Source organism: Erpetoichthys calabaricus, chromosome 12 (genome assembly GCF_900747795.2).
Source record: "Erpetoichthys calabaricus chromosome 12, fErpCal1.3, whole genome shotgun sequence".
Taxonomy (NCBI): Eukaryota; Metazoa; Chordata; class Cladistia; order Polypteriformes; family Polypteridae; genus Erpetoichthys; species Erpetoichthys calabaricus.
Genome location: NC_041405.2, coordinates 101070221 through 101090296, shown reverse-complemented (window position 1 = coordinate 101090296; position 20076 = coordinate 101070221). Strand labels below are relative to the sequence as shown.

The following is a 20076-nucleotide window of genomic DNA, read 5'->3' as shown; positions in this document are numbered from 1 at the left end:
AATTTCATTTTTTTTCTTTTTTCCCAAAATAGATGGGGTTTGAAATACATCCTAGAAGCGTCTGTTGATTTTAGATTTTCCAAATAAGTAAGCTTTTTTTACCTTTCAGGCACTGCTATGTTATGATATACATTGAATCTTTAGTATGCAGTGAATCTGTAGTGTTAGGATGAGTGGGAAAAGTTATGGCCCTGTAATATGAGACTCACAGTTTTTATTTTTGTTTGTTCCTGTAAGTTATTCAATTTCTGCAATGTTTTCACTTTTAGTTGAACCTTCTTGTACCAGTTCAGAAGACAATATGGAAACCATTGTGGCTGCTGAAGCACTTTTAAACATGGAGTCACCTAATAATATTTTGGATGAGAAAAGAATGCGTAAGTGATACTTTCCCTTTTATCTGTTTTTATTTTTACTTAAGTTATGGTGTTAATTATACTTATTTCAGAGGGAATATTAGCATTTTTGAGTGGACCCGAACACTACTTCGACAGTGACTAGTTCAGATATTAAACCAAGTCTGAACATTACAATGGCATGCTGCTCAACCAAACATATTATAATAACATAATAGGTACAACCATTTACTTTGAAATTAATACAAAGGAGAAAAAAAAGCAAAATAAGATTCAGCCCCCACCCAAGTGAAAGAGAAAAAAAGAAGGACAAGGGAACAATCAAACTAGTCTAACTATTTAAATACAAAAAAACAACATAAGAGAGTCACTCACAGACCTAGCCTGCTTATCCATCCATCCATTTTCCAACCCGCTGAATCCGAACACAGGGTCACGGGGGTCTGCTGGAGCCAATCCCAGCCAACACAGGGAACAAGGCAGGGAACCAATCCCGGGCAGGGTGCCAAGCCACCGCAGCCTGCTTATTCTAAAACATCTTAATACACTTTTGCCATGTTTTAAAGTTTTGGATATATCCTATGATACAAATTTTGTTTTTTTCTGATTTGAGATATCATAGTGTGTCATATACCCACTGAGTTATAGAGGGTGCGTTGGGAAACTTAAACTTGAGCAAGGTAAGTCTGTGTGCTAGTAGTAGTATAGGCACGGGAGGAAAATAAAGTTTTTTTTTTTTTTTAATTGTTTGAGAAAAATATAATTAAACAAAAAACACAGCTTTAAAAATAAAAATAAAGTAACAAACAATGAAGACTCACTAATGTGTCTGTCTTGCGTTCTTGTATGTATGGTATCATCCAGTTGACCCTCTATTTAATTTCAAAAGCAACAGCGGCGCGGTGGTTGCTCAAACATAAAGAATGCTGGCAGTCACCTCCAGTTCACCCTCTGGTGGTTGTTCCAAGTGTCAAACCCCACCCTACCCAGAAGGGGGTGGGTTAGGGTTGGTTTCACCCTACAGTATTTTTAGTCAACCAATGAGAAACATGTGTACCAAGTTTCATGAAAATTGCTCCAGCCGTTCAGAAGTGATGCTGGAACATACATACATACATACATACACACAAACCCATGTACATTGAATTTTATATATATAGATTATGATTTATTTGTGCACTTTGATGCCTTCTGGAAGTACACCAAATAATGGATTAGGAGTGATTGTAATACCGAGGCCATTTGAAAAGTACGTAAAGATTTTTGTCCAAAATAATGTTAAAGTATGGATTGCATTACCAAAACATTTGGCCAAGTGATGTTAGAACTAGGTGGCAGCGTTCATAGGTTGGGTCTTGTCCTGGGTACATTTTAGACAATTCTAAACAAGGTAAATTGAACCTTGATGACCCAAAGAGCCAGGGTCCTGCCCCCCACCCCCCATTTTTCCCATTGGATCCATACTGCAGTATGCACGATTTCCATATCCACATGATTTTTCAGGAACGTAACTCCCATGGATAACAAGAATTGACTATATACAAGTTTATATACTGTATATAGTCAGTTGTGGATGCTAACTGATGGACACAGGTGGTTACAGGGTATGGTTTCAGAGAGCTCGGTCTCCTCTGCTGTTTCAGGTTATATCTGGCCACTCACAGAAGGGAAGGAGGCTTAGAACATCCAGCGGAGACCATGCTGTGGAGGAAACAAGAAACATGGTTAGCGACAGCGCCCCTTCTGCCTGGCAGTGGTATTACTTGGCTTACATGAGTCACCTGGATGGTATCCAAGTGTGCATGCATGGATATATATACACAGAAACAAACATTTGTGAACCGATGCCAAGCTTAAAATATGTAATTATGCAACATTAGTGTTCATCTTTTTTACAGAAGGCTATATTAAGTAGGTCTACCATGAATTCATTATGAAAAGGCTTATTTAAGAAAATGTGTTTTAGGAGTCTTGATAAACTGTACTAGCCTGAATTATCTCTATTGATGAGAAATTGCAGATATTAAAATCAAGAGGCCACCTCACCAGTTATTTTACGTTTCACATTGAGTAAGCCAGTGTTCAAAGATCTAAGGTTAGCTTTACAGGAGTATGGACATATCTGGAGATGCAAGATTTTTCATAATCTTTACATACATTTAGAGTATTTTAAAAAGATAGTTTAACAATGCTAATTCGGGTAAAATGTGTTCCAGTTTTATCCTTATGATTATGGTTCTTGCTGCTGCATTTTCAACAAGATGAAGCTGATTTTTGTTTTTTCTTAATAGCTCTGATAGGAATGGATTGAGGCAATCTAGTCAGCTAAAAACAGAAGCACGTTTTAATCTTTAAGCTTCTTTAAATGATATAAAAGATCAAGCTTGTGCTATGTGTTAGTAAAGAGAGTGGAGAAGTATGAGGTCAAGCATATAAAGAACTGCATAGGAACATAACCATAACCATTATAGTAGAAAAATTCCATAACCTTATGCCAAAAATCTTAGGTAAGATGCCACATGTTCTAAGTACTTTACTTCAATAATAACAGAGAGGGAGATAATAGCAAATAAAGACTTTAAGTAAACAGGAGTAAACAACATGTACTGTATTCTTTAGATCTTAAAGACTCTTAGTTATTGTATTAAGAGATTCTTACCCTAAGTTAAGTTAAATAAAGAGGACTAAACAACATTTATTCTTTAGACCTTAAAGACTCTAGTTATTATATTAATAGATTCTTACCCTGCTTTTTGGTAGACAGCTCAAACCAGAGTAATTCAAACAGGCTCATGTTTGATTTTTAAAAATCAACATTTTGAAAGTAAATGCCATTTTTATTAACTAACATTATATAAATAACAATGGAAACAGTTACAAAAGAAGAGCCAATGTTCAGTAATAGCACATCAAAAGACAGAGAAGAATGAATTTTACTAAAGTACTGTAATGTGAAGAGAAAGCCAACAAACGTATGATTTTGTTTTTGTCAGAAGAACATCATAAGAGAGTAAAAGTAGAGAAGTCCAGAGAAGAACTGCTGGGTACATTTTTCAACTGAAGGACAGCCAAAGAAAGCATAAACTAAGAAAAGACATGGCAAAAGTATTTAAAATTATGAAGGTCATAAGTAAGATTATTTTATGGTTACAGTTTCTAAATAACTATTTAGGGGTATGACACATAGCTGGTTAAGGGTAAATCTTCCACAGATATTACATAGTATTATTATTTCTTGTATAAATAGTATAGAGAAAGTATAGGAATTGTGAAAAAATTCGACCTTGAGATTTTGATTAATCTTGACGTTTTAGATCTTCCTGAGTCCGAAAATACCATTTTTGAAATTATGTCTGTCTGTGTGTCTGTGTGTAAACACAATCACTTGAAAACGCTCTGACCTAAGTCAATGCTTTATATCAAAACTAAGGAATCCTATCAACGTTTGGGCCACTTCCGACCAACCAGAAGTGGTACTATAACTGAATACTTTTGCAAATTTTCAAGTAAACTATGGTTATAATTAAAGATGGATCATTCCGATTTTGTTTAGATATTTATAGTGATAAAAAGCAAACAGATATGAAATTTGAGAAAAATTACTCAACCGGAAATAGTATTTTATTTAAACAACTATCCACATTTTTTTATCATGGAAATATAAATGTGTACATGATATTAAAACATGTATTCAATATAATGCATATTTTTTCAATAATTATTATTAATTTTATTTTAATTTGTACATCATCAGTTTAACAATAACTTGTACACATTGAACATGCCATGTAAATATAAAAATGTAATAGGAGTAATAAGCTGCTACGTCCCTCCCCGTCATTTTCCTGGTAATATATTTAATTTTTTTTTTATTTCTGCCATCGTTATCATAATCAAATGTAGCTAAATGCAGTTCTACCTATAGCAATTTATTTAACTAGTCATTTAGCCCGTTACAATAACGGGCGCTAGAACAGTAGTGCATAAACATTAGTAGGAACAGTCTATATTAAATGGCAAGGGACTTTGACCTCATTCTTTTTGTTGGTCGTATTTTTCTTTCTTTCAGCCTTTCTTTTGTTGATGTTTACTTGCTGAGCTGACCGTTCTTCATGGGCTGCTGCCGTGTATTGTGTGTCTTTAATTTTCTGTGACAGTAATACTGTCTTGTACGGCTCTATTCAATAAGGGCGCGCACAAAAAGGCAAGCTTCAAACGGGCGACCTCAATTGAGCGCGGCGAATAAGGGCTCGCCTTTTTGTGCGCGCCCTTATTGAAGGATACCGTCTTGTACATCCGCTGGCTTGTACGTCCGTAATATACCTTTAATTTTCTCTGGTGGTAATACAGGCGTGCGCGTCGGTAATATGCCTTTAATCTCCTCTGACAGTAATACTGGCTTGTATGTGACTGTAATATGCATCACTGTATTGTGTACCTTTAATTTCCTCTCGCAGTAATACTGGTTTGTATTTCCGTAAAACGCCTCTAACTTTCTCTGACAGTAATATCGCGTGTCGCACCGTGCCCCGCGCATGCGAACTTCATAAGAAGACACCCACACACGGACACCTGGACGCACACAGGGATTTTATATATATAGATACTAACACTTTTTCTATGTTTTTAGGTGGCTATAACTCTTTTTACTTTGCACGTAATCTAGGTAACGCATATGTAATCATGAAAAAATTCCACCACTGTTTTCGATCTCCCTAAGTGTGAAAATATCATTTTAATATAAAGTTTGGTTACAAATAGAGATAAATGATTGTGTGTCGATATTATCAATTAGTTATGATGAGAAGCAAAGACATATGATATATGAGAAATCTTGCACAACTGGAAGTGGTTCTGATGACCATTTCTTCTATCTCAGTATAAGAGGAAGTCAAGGGGAGCACACTCACAATTTTTTATAATGAGAACTGTTAATAGGCAAAAAGAAGGTAGCTAATAGGTTGATTTAAAATTTAATTATTTGTATTAATGAGATTCTTCCTCCCTGCATTATATAGAAAACGTATTTGCTTTCAGAAAAACATACTGTAAACCACAGTAGTGATTCATTATAAATCTTTAAAACTTCCTCCAATCTTTTTAAGATTTATTTTTGTGTGTGTGTGTGTGTGGATCCAGGGCAGAAATTAGAATTTTACAGTATGCTTGTTTGTCACAGAAAACTACTCCACTAAGTCAGTTTATATTTTCCAATAAACCAAACAGCTTGTTCTTGAACTGTGAGAGTAAGAGAATAAGCAAGATGTACACAGAAAAATATAATATTAAAAATAATCCATGGTTACAATCAGTTTAATGTGAGGCTATATAAGACCCATGTCCTGATTGAAGCATGTCAAAACCTTCAAAATGTCATAAAATACAAACAATGTGGTGTTTTTTTAATATTAAAAATAATCCATGGTTACAGTCAGTTTAATGTGAGGCTATATCAGACCCATGTCCTGATTGAAGCATGTCAAAACCTTCAAAATGTCATAAAATACAAACAATGTGGTGTTTTTTGTAGAAAATATACACAAGGAAGGGGTGAACAAATGTGGAGACAACAATATACAAAATAAACAAAAAATAGTAAGCCCTGTTGTCTGTCTTTGGGCTGTAAACAAACTCTTCAGTGTCAGATGGCTTTCCCACCATAAAGTGTGACACAAAAGCTCCCAATTTTCCACCTTCTAAATCCCAACTCTACCTCTCCCTGGTCTCTCATCTTTTTATCAGTCATTTGTGCATACACATGAATATCTTTTGGAAATTGTCTAGCCTTCTCCACGGAGCTTCTTCTGGCAGCCTCAGGTTCCCCTGCACCCCTGATCTCCAACTTTTGTGGCAGTTTCCTGGTGGCCTGTCCTCCAAAATACATAGAGTCGGTTGGATCCAAGGTTATGTAGCATTTTAGAATTTTAAAGTTGTTCACTTTTTAATAGGCCAATAGAATTTACTCTGACTCTTTTGAACACCTCTTGCATTGTCTTTGCACTGCATTCAGCTGTTAGCGCAGACATTTATCATTTCTAGTGCTGCATATGCATTCTGATCTACAGGCAACTCTAAAAAAGGTTTTCATTTTATTATGAAAGCCTGGAGAAAGCTGAATAAAATGAGAGAATGTTTCATCATGTTGAGGCATATTTAATATTAGTTTTGTTGGAAGAGGAAAAAACTAAACAGATGTGTTTTGTATCTTAAAATCTAAAACCCAAATTTGGTTTGCATTGCAATGACATGTCTGCAGCTGAAGGCAATTTCTGTGAAAATCTGTTACTATTTACCATTTTCAGTGGTATGCTGACATTATGTGAAGATTTGTTCCTTTGCTTTTATTTAGAGTTTCTTTAATTTCCTATTTGCCTTCCTTCCGTCCTTTCCCCCAGTTTCTTTCAGTTTAGCTGTATTATATAGCAAAAGTTATCTAAAACGTTTAATGTTCTGTTATTAATGATTAGACTAAAGTACAGTAGAATAATTTGAATTGTGGTAGTCATCATGCATGGCATAAAGAATTACATTATTATTTCTCATTTTTAACAGTTCATGGCTACAGTACTTTGCTGGAGAGTGAGCTCACATACATATCTCTCCAGCCTGAGCAGCTGCAGAACCATAATAATGGAGTAGATGTATCCCTGGATGAGGAGTCCACTGATGAGATTTCACAGAAAAGTCCCACAAAGCCGCCAAAGAAAAAGAAAGGTAGGTTGATGATTGGTTTCTTTTGTATTATGCATCTCTCCTGGGAACACTAGCAGAAAAAAAATCTTAACAGCACTATTGCCATTTCACATTCAGCTTTCCTAGTTATTAAGTTGGAAGAATAAAGTAGATGGCTTATGATTTAATAGATTTAAAATGTAGGCCGTATATCTTATTTCCAGTCAATGTGTGACATCCCAAGTTTGTACTCCTGTGTGGCCATCAGCTGCATATTTTCTAGCCACATTGTATTGCATTGCAAACAGCAGGTGTCTGTGTTGCTCAGAGGAATTTCAAGAAATCAAACTGGGGAATAAATTATAATCAGATGTTTCACATAGTGTCAGACATTTATAATTTAAAAAACATTAATTATTACAGGCCCAGCAGTGCTGAGCACAAGATGGATGGCACAGCAGTTCAGCATGTATATGTTTTACTTTGATTATAGTTGACAGCTATAAATATATTGGAGATGAACAAGAGTTTTAAAAGTTTCCTTCATATGACTTCTTCTTCATTTATTTATGGCAACAGTTAATATTCTTTACTCTTAGGTAGAGATGTATGTAATGTCGTTTTTTTCCCTTTCAGTTTTTGTATTCTGCTGTATTAATGTCATGTGCCTATTACTGATTAGGACTCTTACTTAAAAAAGTATTTCATTGACTTTATTTCATCTACCAGTCAGGAAACCCCGGCCAGTCAGACCGTCATCACCAGTCTCCACACCTAGTCTACCTCTTAGAAAGAGGAGCAAGGATGGGAAAGGTAAGGGTTCTACAGATATGTATCATGTAGAGAATCTTTCTGCAGTGACCACCATCCCTGAAACTTTGCAAGTATACTACTATATTAAAATTTTGCCCAAATGTAATATTAATAGTTGCTATTAGTTGGTAATAGTCACACTGTTGTGGAGATTAGAAATGCTGCCTTGGAGTACCACAGTACTTCTATCAAAAGGGGTCATTGAAAATGACTAATGTTTAGTTGGACTTGATATCTGTTGCTTTCAAATATTTTGTTACAAAGGACATTTTTTTGTACTCTTTATTGCTCACTTTAACACTGGCTTGTAACCCAAAGACAAATGTAATAATGAAGCTCATATGCTAATGTGTGAGAATTGCTAGAGGATGTAAAACTAGAACTCACAGAATAACATTTAATTTTAAGAGCTATTACAGCTAACAGTAGAAAACAACGCCAGCTCATGACAAAGCTTTTACAAAGTGAATTTTTTTCATGTCCAGAATGCAGTTTATTGCTATATTTTTGATGCTATTGCCTTCATTATAATGCATTTTTCTATAGAATTATTTTATATTTAGGCTCTGCAGAAGTCAGTGTTCAAGATGTTACATTCAACCAAGTGCCCTGGGTGCATACTGAAAAAGCCAGGGGTCTCGGCACCATCTGGCCACATTTCTTGTTTCAAATTCAGGCAGGATTTGAATGATGGATGGTGCAGTGCAGTAAGCTGGCATGAATGAGCACCCTGGTGTGGGCTCCTCGTCTGTATATCTTAACAGTCCTCCACGTGGGACCAGATGTGGGGTTACTTTGTTTTGTTTTTCTCTGTCCCCGGGACAGCAGGATCTCACTTGGTTCAAACAGGACCGATGCCTGAAAAGAGAGGACAGCCGTAGGTACCTTAGGGAACTCATCTGCAGACACTGTTTGAATTCAGTGCTGTCTATCTTTCTGAGGTCAAACCACTGAGAATATGAAGCATTTTTCATGTTTGATCGATTGCTTGTTGATAGCTCATTTGTTTTCGCAATTATGTTTAATTTTGTTTTTCACTGAGGTAGTTACCATCAGGGAATACCAGTACATTCATTCAACTCTTCTGCAGGAAAAAAATAAAAACAAATTACATTGCTTTCTGTTAGTAATATGGATGAGTCATTTAGTCAGTGATTTCTTTATTTATTACATTTCCTATTATTACTTGCTTGAAGCAATGAGAAAATGTGAATTGTTATTAATTTTGTTTGTAAAATGTATAAGAATATTGAAAGTGCTAATGTGTTCTGTGTGAGTGAAGCCTAGTTGAAAATAAGCAGAGTAAGATGAGTGCTAAGCAGAAAAAAGACAAGTCATGGTCAAGTGGAAAGAAGTTGCTGTATTATCACTAGATATATGTATGCTTATTATTTCTTAGTGTAGTTTGGCAGCACAGTGGTGAGCAGTGCTGTCAGACAGGTTTACATCCTGGAATCAAATCCTACACTTGCTCATTGCCCGTGTAGACTCTGCATCGGTAGTCCAGGATATGCATGCTAGTTGAATTGGAAATACCAATTTAGCCCTGCATGAGTATAAGAGTGGTTGTGTGTAAGTGGGCCCTACCTTAGGCTGCAGTCTTGTCCAGGGATGGTTCTTACCTTGTGCTCAGTGCTACCAGACTAGGCTTTAGTTCTCTGCCCCCCAAATTGGATTAAGTGGGAATGACAATGATATGTTGTGTTGTCATTTCTTGTTTAGAGTGAAAATCTAATTTTACTATACTGCACGGGTGTCGAACTCTGGTCCTAGGGGGTTGCAGTGGCTACAGGTCTTCATTCTAACCATCTTCTTAATTAGTGACCAGTTTTTTGCTGCTAATTAACTCCTTTTGCCTTGATTTTAATTAAATTGGGCTCAGGCCCCTTTGTTGTTTCTTTATCCTTAATTAGCAGCCAAACAATAATGAGACACAAAACAAGCCACCCACACGACCAGCTCACCTGTACCCATCACACAATATCTGAAAATAAAGAAAAGTGAAGGTCTCAGTAAGGTTTATCTCTCAGGTCACCAAAACATTGTGATGATGTTCTTAGAAAAAACAGAAAATCAACAGTTTTGGAAATGTCTGCTGTGGCAGAATGAGAGCAGCAACAAGCCATGGAATTAAATAACAAGTTTAATTAACAGCTGAAATTAGAATTTCAGCTTCTCATTAAGAAACTGATTGGAGTGAAATTGGTTGGAGTTTGAAGCCCCAATTTAGCTGGTCATCTCTTGGCTTGTTCACCATCTCATTTCTGTTTGGCTGCCATTATTGAAGAAAAGAATCAATTCAGAGGACAGAATCCTTAAAACCAGGGCTATTAAAATGCAGGGCAAAAGAATTTAATTAGCAATGAAGACTGGTCACTGATTAGGAAAAGGGTTAGAATGAAAACCTGCAGCCACTACGGCCCTCCAGGCCTGGAGGTCAACACCTGTGCTATACTGCAAAAAATCTAGGTCACTGGAGATTTTACCTTTTTTGTTCGGCTACTGCAAGTTCAACTAATTTGATTATCTTTTCTCCTTAGGGAACACAATTTACCTTTGGGAGTTTCTCCTTGCTCTTCTTCAAGATAAGAACACATGCCCCAAATACATCAAATGGACACAGAGAGAAAAGGGAATTTTTAAGCTAGTAGATTCGAAAGCAGTCTCCAAACTGTGGGGTAAACACAAAAATAAACCAGATATGAACTATGAAACCATGGGGCGTGCTCTCAGGTGAGGCAACTTGTGTATCATACCTTGAAAGTGCCCATTTTTTGCTGCCACATGTTGTTTCTCCTACTTTGCAACAGAAGAAAAGAACTTTCACTACATTTTTAAAATTTGAACAAGCTTGCGAAGCACATTTATGGAGAATTATTTGGTAGTTCAAGATCTGCCAGTGATGTTGGGTATTTCCAAATCCATAGGATTTTTACTGGATGTTCACCTATTTGTTCCATATGAACAGCGCATTATTTTATAATGTATACATTATAATGCATTTAAAATCATTTTCTTAGCTGTGGGTTCCCTGACATTTTTACTCACAAATTTTTTTTTGCTTCCCGCATTTGTACAAAATTATGAGTGAAACCTCCCCTTTCATCAAAGAGTGCAAAGTAGATCCAGAAGAATTGCAGTATTTATAAATAACAGAACTTATAAATACTTATGATGGTATAAATTTAATTGATCCTGACTGATGAGGTGCCAGATGTTTTAAGTATGCAATATCTCATGGGTACACACAAGAGCATTCTATTCAGCAGTAGGGGCACATTGCCTAATTTCTGGACATTGTTCCATACTGCTCAAAATTTCAAATCTGATGAAAGGCAAAGCAGGATTCTTTTTAATGCTTAGTGGGTTTTGAATGAAACACTGTTTTCCAAATTGAGCATTCCTTTTTATTGTACCTTACAAAAAATGTCTACATCGAGCAAGCACCAACCTGTTTGAGAAAAAAGTACAGCATAGTAACTAAATATAAAATAATGTAGCCCCTTCTTTATTGTTTCTTTCTCCTGCTGTTTTCTTATATTTGTCATGTTCTTCTTCCACAACTAAAATCTCTCTGATCAGAATATCCTATACTTGTTCTGTTTTTCTTAAAGATATTATTATCAGCGTGGAATTCTTGCCAAAGTTGAAGGACAGAGACTTGTATACCAGTTTAAAGAAATGCCCAAAGACCTGATAGTGATTGATGATGAGGATACTCAGGTCTCTGATTCGAGACCAGATCAGGCACTTAACCACTCAGTCAGTCAAGGTCGAGGAGGACAACGTGCAAACTCGCGCTCAAGCCAGGGAAAGTCTCCTGCACATCCAGTTCTGTTGAAGGCAGTCAAGCAACAGAACCCAGGAATGCCATTCCAAGAAATCAGTGTGGGACAATCGGAACAACTGTTGCAAACTGTTCATGTCCTCCAGCCGAATCAGGGGGCAGCAGTCCCTGCACCTCCACATACCATTAGGTAAGAGAAAAGTCACATTTCTTCAAATGACCTAATTTATTATACTTGATTGGCGCCAAAACTTTGCAGCTTGAGGCATTTGAGTTTAATATTCTGTGTTGTTGGTGCTTTTGTCCTGTTACTAAGTTTCCTTTCAAAGTATACTTGTTTTTTTTTATTTATTTATATATATATATATATATATATATAATATGTACAGGTGCTGGTCATAAAATTAGAATATCATGACAAAGTTGATTTATTTCAGTAATTCCATTAAAAAAGTGAAACTTGTATATTAGATTCATTCATTACACACAAACTGATGTATTTCAAATGTTTATTTATTTTAATGTTGATGATTATAACTGACAACTAATGAAAGACCCAAATTCAGTATCTCGGAAAATTAGAATATCAATTAAGACCAATGCAAAAAAAGGATTTTTAGAAATGTTGGCCAACTGAAAGGTATGAACATGAAAAGTATGAGCATGTACAGCACTCAATATTTAGCTGGGGCTCCTTTGGCCTGGATTACTTCAGCAATGCGGCATGGCATGGAGTCGATCAGTCTGTGGCACCGCTCAGGTGTTATGAGAGCCCATGTTGCTTTGATAGTGGCCTTCAGCTCTTCTGAATTGTTGGGTCTGGCGTATTGCATCTTCCTCTTCACAATACCCCATAGATTTTCTATGGGGTTAAGGTCAGGCGAGTTTGCTGGCCAATCAAGAACAGGGATACCATGGTCCTTAAACCAGGTACTGGTAGCTTTGGCACTGTGTGCAGGTGCCAGATCCTGTTGGAAAATGAAATCTGCATCTCCATAAAGTTCGTCAGCAGCAAGAAGCATGAAGTGCTCTAAAACTTCCTGGTAGACGGCTGCGTTGACCTTGGACCTCCGAAAACACAATGGACCAACACCAGCAGATGACATGGCACCCCAAACCATCACTGACTGTGGAAACTTTACACTGGACCTCAAGCAACGTGGATTCTGTGCCTCTCCTCTCTTCCTCCAGACTCTGGGACCTTGATTTCCAAAGGAAATGAAAAAATTTACTTTCATCAGAGAACATAACTTTGGACCACTCAGCAGCAGTCCAAAGGCGAGACGCTTCTGACGATGTCTCTTGTTCAAGAGTGGCTTGACACAAGAAATGCGACAGCTGAAACCCATGTCTTGCATACGTCTGTGCGTGGTGGTTCTTGGAGCACTGACTCCAGCTGCAGTCCACTCTTTGTGAATCTCCCCCACATTTTTGAATGGGTTTTGTTTCACAATCCTCTCCAGGATGCGGTTATCCCTATTGCTTGTAAACTTTTTTCTACATCTTGTCCTTCCCTTCGCCCAGCCATGGACCTCTACTGTATGTGCTGCATCACACTGATACACACAGTAATCAAACATTCAGTATTTGATTAGAAAATGTTATTTTCCTCTTCGTGAACTCACCCCCAAACAAAGTTACAATTATTGTTAACTGTTTTCTCTCGGTGTTCCTGACTTCCCAGTGCCAGTGCCAGTGTTCCTGACCGAGTGGTACACAGGTTCAAGTATATTAGGTTATTTTAAAATATTGATTAACATATTGGCATGGATTAGGTGGTCCCCTCCCAATATAAATATGACTAACTTAAGCTCTTAACATCAGAGTGATCTGGCCACAACTGAAGTACATTCCTGAAAACTTATTATATCATTAAGAAATTGCAACCTGAACAGGCCAACAATCTTGTCCATCCCGTTCTTTCTGGAAAATATTTGTTGATATGCATTGGCCTGAAAAGTGTTACAAAGCATTTTCTAAGGCTCTGGGCTTCCACCGTGCCACAGCAATGTTTTGTTAAAGGGGAAAAAAAAAAACAACTTTTGGCCAGTAAATCTTGTAAGATGTGGATGTCTGAAGAACTGATATTTACAGTAAACAATGTGCAAAAATTCAGGAAATCAGAGAGGGTGTATGTACTGTATTTTATATTGTACAGTGGTACTTGATGAGTGACTGCTTAATGTTTTACATAAGGCACAGTGAGACCATCAATCCAACACAGAAAACCAGTAGATCTAATTTCATTACACATTTTTGATGCCTAATTTGCAGTACAGTAAGACTATCAATCTAATAAGACTCCGTATCATGGTTTTCATTTACAAACATCTTACAAAGCTTTTTAGGCATAGATGACATCTGTAACTGTGTGAGGACCACCTCTGTTGAATCAATCTACTCTTAAATCTTGTACTTGCAGTTAAACTCACACTCATACTGGGGACAATTTAAATCTTCAATAAACCTAAGCTATACATCATTAGGAATGGGATAGGAACACCCACACAGACAAAAGAGAGACTGTGCAAACTCCATACAGTCAATATCTGGGTGCAGGATTCGATCTATGAGGCAACAGTGATAGCCTTTGTGGTACGGTGGCACTCAGTGCTTAAGTTTTATACTGGAAAACTAGCTTATTTAACATTTGAAAAAAAAACTTTTTTTTTTTTTTTTTTTTTAGTTTTGTTCAATTGAGAGTATTTATTATATTTTTAATAGAAAATGTCTGAATTATCCAAGAGGAATCTGCTCTCAGTATGACAGTAATGATTAATAGCCGTTTTCCTGGAATGTTACACGCTATAATCCACTGTGCCAAATGACACCATCCATTAAAATTTCTCATTTATAGTTTTTGTGGCTTACTGCGTGGTGCCATTGGGATTTATTTTACATTGACTTGACTGTGTGAAATTCAGTTTTAATAAAACATGAAATGTTTTCATCCTTTTTCAGGACCATTAATGTACCAGCTTCAGTCCAGGCAAGTGTTCCAATGATGCTGACTTCCAGAGCACAAGCTACAGGGACAGTGACTCTACAAACTGTACCTCTAACAACTGTAATTTCCAATGGAGACCCTGCCTCCTCTACTAGCCAGAGAGTCATTCTTCACACTGTGCCTTCCTCAACCCCAGGGATCAAAGATATGATGGCATTTCAGACAACTCTACCCTCTGCAGTCAATGGGTTGTCTGACAGCTCTCATCAGCAACTCTTAGCTACTTTGTCATCCACTTCTAGCAGCTTGATTAACACCACAGCCCAGTCTCAACCCATGAATGGAATAACCCGTCTTGTCACATTGAATGCCAGTGGGCAGCCTGTTGTGGCGCAACACCCCGGCACAGTTATTGCTACTGTCCTCAAACCTGGTGAGGTAAATGGTATTAACATTAAGGAGGAAATCTTAGATGCAAACTACTTTCAGTCTCTGGTCAGTGGGGATTCTGTCAGTTATGCAGGATCAATCAAAACATCCGATGAAGATACAGATTTCGGTTTCCAAACTGTTATTATTGGAGGCTCTCCAGAACCCACTCAGGTACTCACAAATCACATCAATGGGCATTCAGAGCACATAGTCAATGAAACGGGCATCAAGGAGAGTAGCAGCCCTACTGTTGGTTTAACACCTTCTACAGAGCTGGAGGAGGTCCAAAACATGCAACTGACAAGGTGTCAGCCTCTGACTGTTCACGTCAGCTCTCCATCCTTCAGCCCTGTATCAGTAAAGCAAGAAGCTGCAGATACATAAAAAGGACTGATTTGAATAAAACCAGGACCATCACTTGTGCAAATGACTCTTAATTTATTGCTCTTACAAGGTTTTCTTTTGACCTGCTGGACTTCTGTTTGCTTCCACATAATGTGCCTTATTAGTGTTTCGGAGTTGTCCTCAATGCAGTTACAGGGAGCATCTTATTTATCCTCCTACAGACACTGTCAACTCTGTTTTGACTGAGCGGAAGATGTACCACTTTAATCCGTTACACAATACACCCACACATCTGTACATGGTGTAGTGTACAGAAGAGATTCAGCTAAAGGAGAATGCTGGTATCTCTTGTCCACATTCAGGGTTCTGTGGTGGAATATGGTGCCATAATTCCAGCCACTCATTTGTACCACAGGGTAATCGATGTCACCAAAACAACACAGATTTCCTGATCTGCCAGCCAAAAACAACTTATGGCAACATCTTTCAGTTTTCTTTTTCCTGTTCTCTTCTGCACCCTGTTGATGTCAGAGAGGCTGAAAAACTTTGATGGGTCTTCACTGGCACATCTGCTAGCATCTCTTCTTAAAGCATGAGACCCTGCGTAGGGGGAGTCTCTCCCTCTCCAGATTGCATGTCAAGGAATATCAGGCGCTACCTTTGTCAACAAACTAAATTAAAAGTAGCAATTAAAAAGATCAATTTTGCATGTGGAAGGTTTTATAACTTTTTGATATTGCTGCTTACTTTCCAATTCTTAATATAAAAACAATTGTAAAATGTGATTTCTCAGTAAGGGATAATCACAGAAAATGTGGATTCCATAGAATCGTAAATATTTTCCTTAAGTATCAAGGGTGACCAAGCAAAGTTTTCTCATCCTCGTAGCATTATTTGCAACCATTGTATTACTGGTGTGTAATGTGTTGTACAATTTAAATTAAAAGCAAAGCAAGTTTGGAAAAATATTCCGAAAGCCATCTTCAAATATTATGCTGTAAGTAATATAGAAAAAAGAAAAGTCTGTGCCAAATCCGACTTTTAGAAACTGTGAAAGTTTACATCTTCATTATTAGCTTGCCCCTGTTGCAATGTCCAAAGTCCAAATAATGTGCCACTGCCTCTCACAGCAGCGTCTGATTGGCTCTTGTCTTTTATTGCCATTTACTGGGCCTCGCCTCTTCTGTCGATACAGTGATTGTTCCCTCTGAACCGGAGTGGCTTGTATAGACCTCTATTATTTACACTGAAACTGTAGTTAAAAGCTTTAACTCTTGCAACAGAGGAACCCGGCATGTGACAAGCATATATTATATATTGAATTGATGCTCAAAGAAAGGACAAAGATTCTTGTGAGAGAAAGTCAAGGGGTGTCATATTTAAAATATGAAGTTCACTTTTTTTCTATGGCCTTTAACTTTGCTGTATTTTTTGTACATTTTATTTTTAAAAAAATGATTCAACATAAAATTTTATGGTAGGATTGCTTAAATAAAAAAACTGAGGAAGATGCACAGTATCTATTTTTATATATGAATAAGAATAAATTGCAGACTTGTAGACTGGTGAATGAAGCAGGGCTTCTAGTTCAAGTTAGCTAACAGGAGCTGAGTTTACTCCACTTCTTTCAGGCACTTGTGACACGGTTTAGAGGACTGTGTAGGAGCAGGAGAAATACAGACGTCTTCCAGTGCCTGAGATTTACAATAGTTGACTTCCTCTACCAGGAGGCAGCAGTTTTTATTCATTCTGGTATGGTTGTCATGGTAATGAGCAGTTTCTGTTGACGGAGCCTGGAGGTCTGCAGCGCATGTATATAGCTGTAAACATCATATATGTATACACACACACACACACACGCGCACATTACATTCCTTTTCTTTCGGTATCCACCTATCTGGGTGAAGTCTAAAACCCAGATATATACTGCGAGTTTGTGCATATGTGTACAGTATATATGCGTGTTTATGAAAAGAGATACTGTATAAGAGAGGTAGGATGGTGGGTTAAGAATTATTTATTTATAATAAATTCTTTACAGGTATACACACAATTATATACGTGCATACATATAGCTGTACTGTATTTAAAAAAGATATCTGAAACCAAAAATTTTTGTACAAATTATAATTTAACAATAAAACACACATAACTTCATCTTAAAAAAAAAAGTAAAAACAAAAATGGATTTTTTTTCTAAGTCAGTTTGTTTCTCAATAAATTTTGGCAGAATTTTTATATTTCCTTATCTTTGAGTTAAATTTTAAAAAAAGTTGTAATGTAAATGTAAAGCTTTGTATAAACAGTTTTAACCAATTGTTTGTGTATATAGATTTTTTTCAGAGGTGTATTTTTGTTTTCTTGTACGTTTTAGCATTTAGCTCGCTTTGCTGACTATACTGTATGTTTGTAAGTTGTTTACAGCTGACATACCTCCATTGCCATTCTAACAGTGTGAAAGCATGGAGCAAAGCTATATTTATTTAGACATCAAATGATTAAACTCAGATATAGTACCTTCCTTAGTAACGCTTGGCTGGATGTCTTTATGATAGCCAGATGAGTTAATAATGTGAATGCACAAGTCCTCGAGCTCAGATGGTGGCCGCGTTAATTTGAGTGCAAACAATTTGACAACAAGCAGCTCAATTTCTGAAAGTACAAATCATGACTGTTATAGTAGCACAAATTTAGAAGGCAATCCATACTTCCATTAGTCCTTAGTGTAGGAATGCTGTGTGCACTTGCTTATGCATTTATAAGCTACATATGTGACAAAGAACTCATGCTTTGAGTGTATTAAAGTACACTTTGCTGTTCAAACCTAAATTCAGCCACATGGCAGGTTTATAGGGGGTTGCAAAATATGGGCCAACACATCCACTTTATGAGAGCTTGTCAGCAGTAGTACCATATCATGCCAACAGCAAATAGGGAGATTTGCTATCACAGACAAGCAAGAGAGTGTATGTTTGTATGCCACACACACACACTCACTCACACACACACAGCACAATAAGGCTGGACACCTGAATACAATGTTGTAAGAATAAAAATGCAGACCACATTAGGGTGATGGATGACGATGATAGCTGATCATTCCCTATGCTGTGGCTTGTAGACGTGCTTTAGTTCTCTAAAGCAGGCAGTTTATTTTATTACACGGGCTACAACATCACATAATGCAGGTTAAGATAAAAACACTCAAAACCACTATTTTTTAAGAAAAAAATCCACAGCACTGTCCTTGAAAAAGATAACGTATCACTCAGATAAGTAACATTGGTCCACAACCCCCTGTTCCTCAAAGGTGCCCTCCCTAATTGTCCTAACTGCTGTTGGTTGTGGAAAAGGTGTTATGACAGCTGTGTGTTTTCTTTTTATTCTTCATATTTTTTTTTTTATTTTCTGAAACCATGGTAATGCTTTGCATCAGGCATATAAAGTATTGTTGTGTCTTTTTTTGATTTTGAAAACAATAAATTCTTTTGCTTGCCATACTTTTTCCATTGTTTTAGAAATATGTTGGATGACTACTCTAGGCTGAATGAGAGGCTTGGTCTTTAGAACAAGGGTCATTGCCTCCTCGCCCCAATCAGCAATTTGTGAAGTTTTGTGTTCCATTGTCCTTGTGGCAGCCGCGCCTCATCTGGTAGCTTTGTGTCCTGAAAGGTTTTATCGGATAAATGTAGGGCTAGCCTTTGTTGACAGATTGAGCTTCTCTTGCCTTTCTTTGTTCTCTTCTTCCAGCAGATCATGCAACAGATTTATGTTACACACCTATACTGTATATGAGGCTTTCAATTGTGTCTTTTATACTTGCCTCCATTAATTTCTCGGGTTGCACTTTAATCCTTTAGCCACCAGGGTCAGCCTCTTCTTCATTGTGTGACACTGAGTAAGTTGTGTAACATCTCTCTAATCCACGTTTTACATGTAATGGGTTAGAATCCGCTGCACTGCAACTATAAAGTCATTAGAATTCACAGACATGAATAAATGAAGTAAACTAACATGAAGTGTTACACATTTTATTCAAAGTTCCACACTGTAGATAAGAGTGCAGTGCTGAATTATCTTTGAGCATTGTAAAGAAGTTATAAAGACCCTAGCAGTAAGTGACCTGAAGATCTATGGCCAGCTCAAAACACAGTGGTGTGTTTGTGGCAAGAAGAGACCTGAAAATATCATTTGAAGCCAATGAGCACATACTCTTGATTATAATGTCTTAAAAAATAACAATATAGAGTTTCTGTATTGTTACATTTTGCCTTAGACTGAAATTCCAAAGATGGTTGTTTTTAATGTTTCATTTTTAGACAAAACTTGAATTAGCTATAAACAGAAAAAGGACACATCTGACTTTGTTTTCTTTTCCACTAGCAGATATTATTGATGCAAAGAGCTGTGGAGGCTGCTACTGCCTGTGGAATATCGCGTGTTAACAAGAAACATGTCAGCAAGTTTCAATGGGAGCCATGTAGGTGAGGCTCACAAGCAAACATTCATGAAATAATGTGTACAGATTACATAGAGGAAGGAAAAAACAGAACATTCTACAAAGAATTTCAGTCTCTTTAAAAATGGAAGTCTTTAGGGCATACAGTCAAGAAAAATGACAAGAACTACTGCAAAAAATCTAAAAAAAAGTATTTAGTGATATCTATTACAAAAAAAAAAAAATCTTGCGACGATAGAGAAACAAGATGTGATCTTTGGAAGTG

The 20076-nt window shown here is 36.9% G+C and overlaps 1 protein-coding gene across 4 annotated transcripts in view; it reads left to right on the top strand.

Annotated features, from left to right (window-relative positions):
- elf1 (E74-like ETS transcription factor 1) overlaps positions 1 to 18852 on the top strand; it is a 243781-nt gene extending 224929 nt beyond the window's left edge. For 3 of the 4 annotated variants that reach the window (XM_051935337.1, XM_051935336.1, XM_028815927.2), the window contains 6 exons: positions 270 to 377; positions 6909 to 7070; positions 7758 to 7841; positions 10382 to 10574; positions 11456 to 11818; positions 14590 to 18852. In XM_051935337.1, the coding sequence (XP_051791297.1) occupies positions 270 to 377; positions 6909 to 7070; positions 7758 to 7841; positions 10382 to 10574; positions 11456 to 11818; positions 14590 to 15391 (1712 nt within the window). In that variant the 3' untranslated portion in view covers positions 15392 to 18852. Of the gene's footprint in view, positions 1 to 32; positions 88 to 269; positions 378 to 6908; positions 7071 to 7757; positions 7842 to 10381; positions 10575 to 11455; positions 11819 to 14589 lie in introns of those variants that run through there. The other variant, XM_051935339.1, reaches the window with a different exon arrangement.
- Positions 18853 to 20076: the final 1224 nt, after the last annotated feature.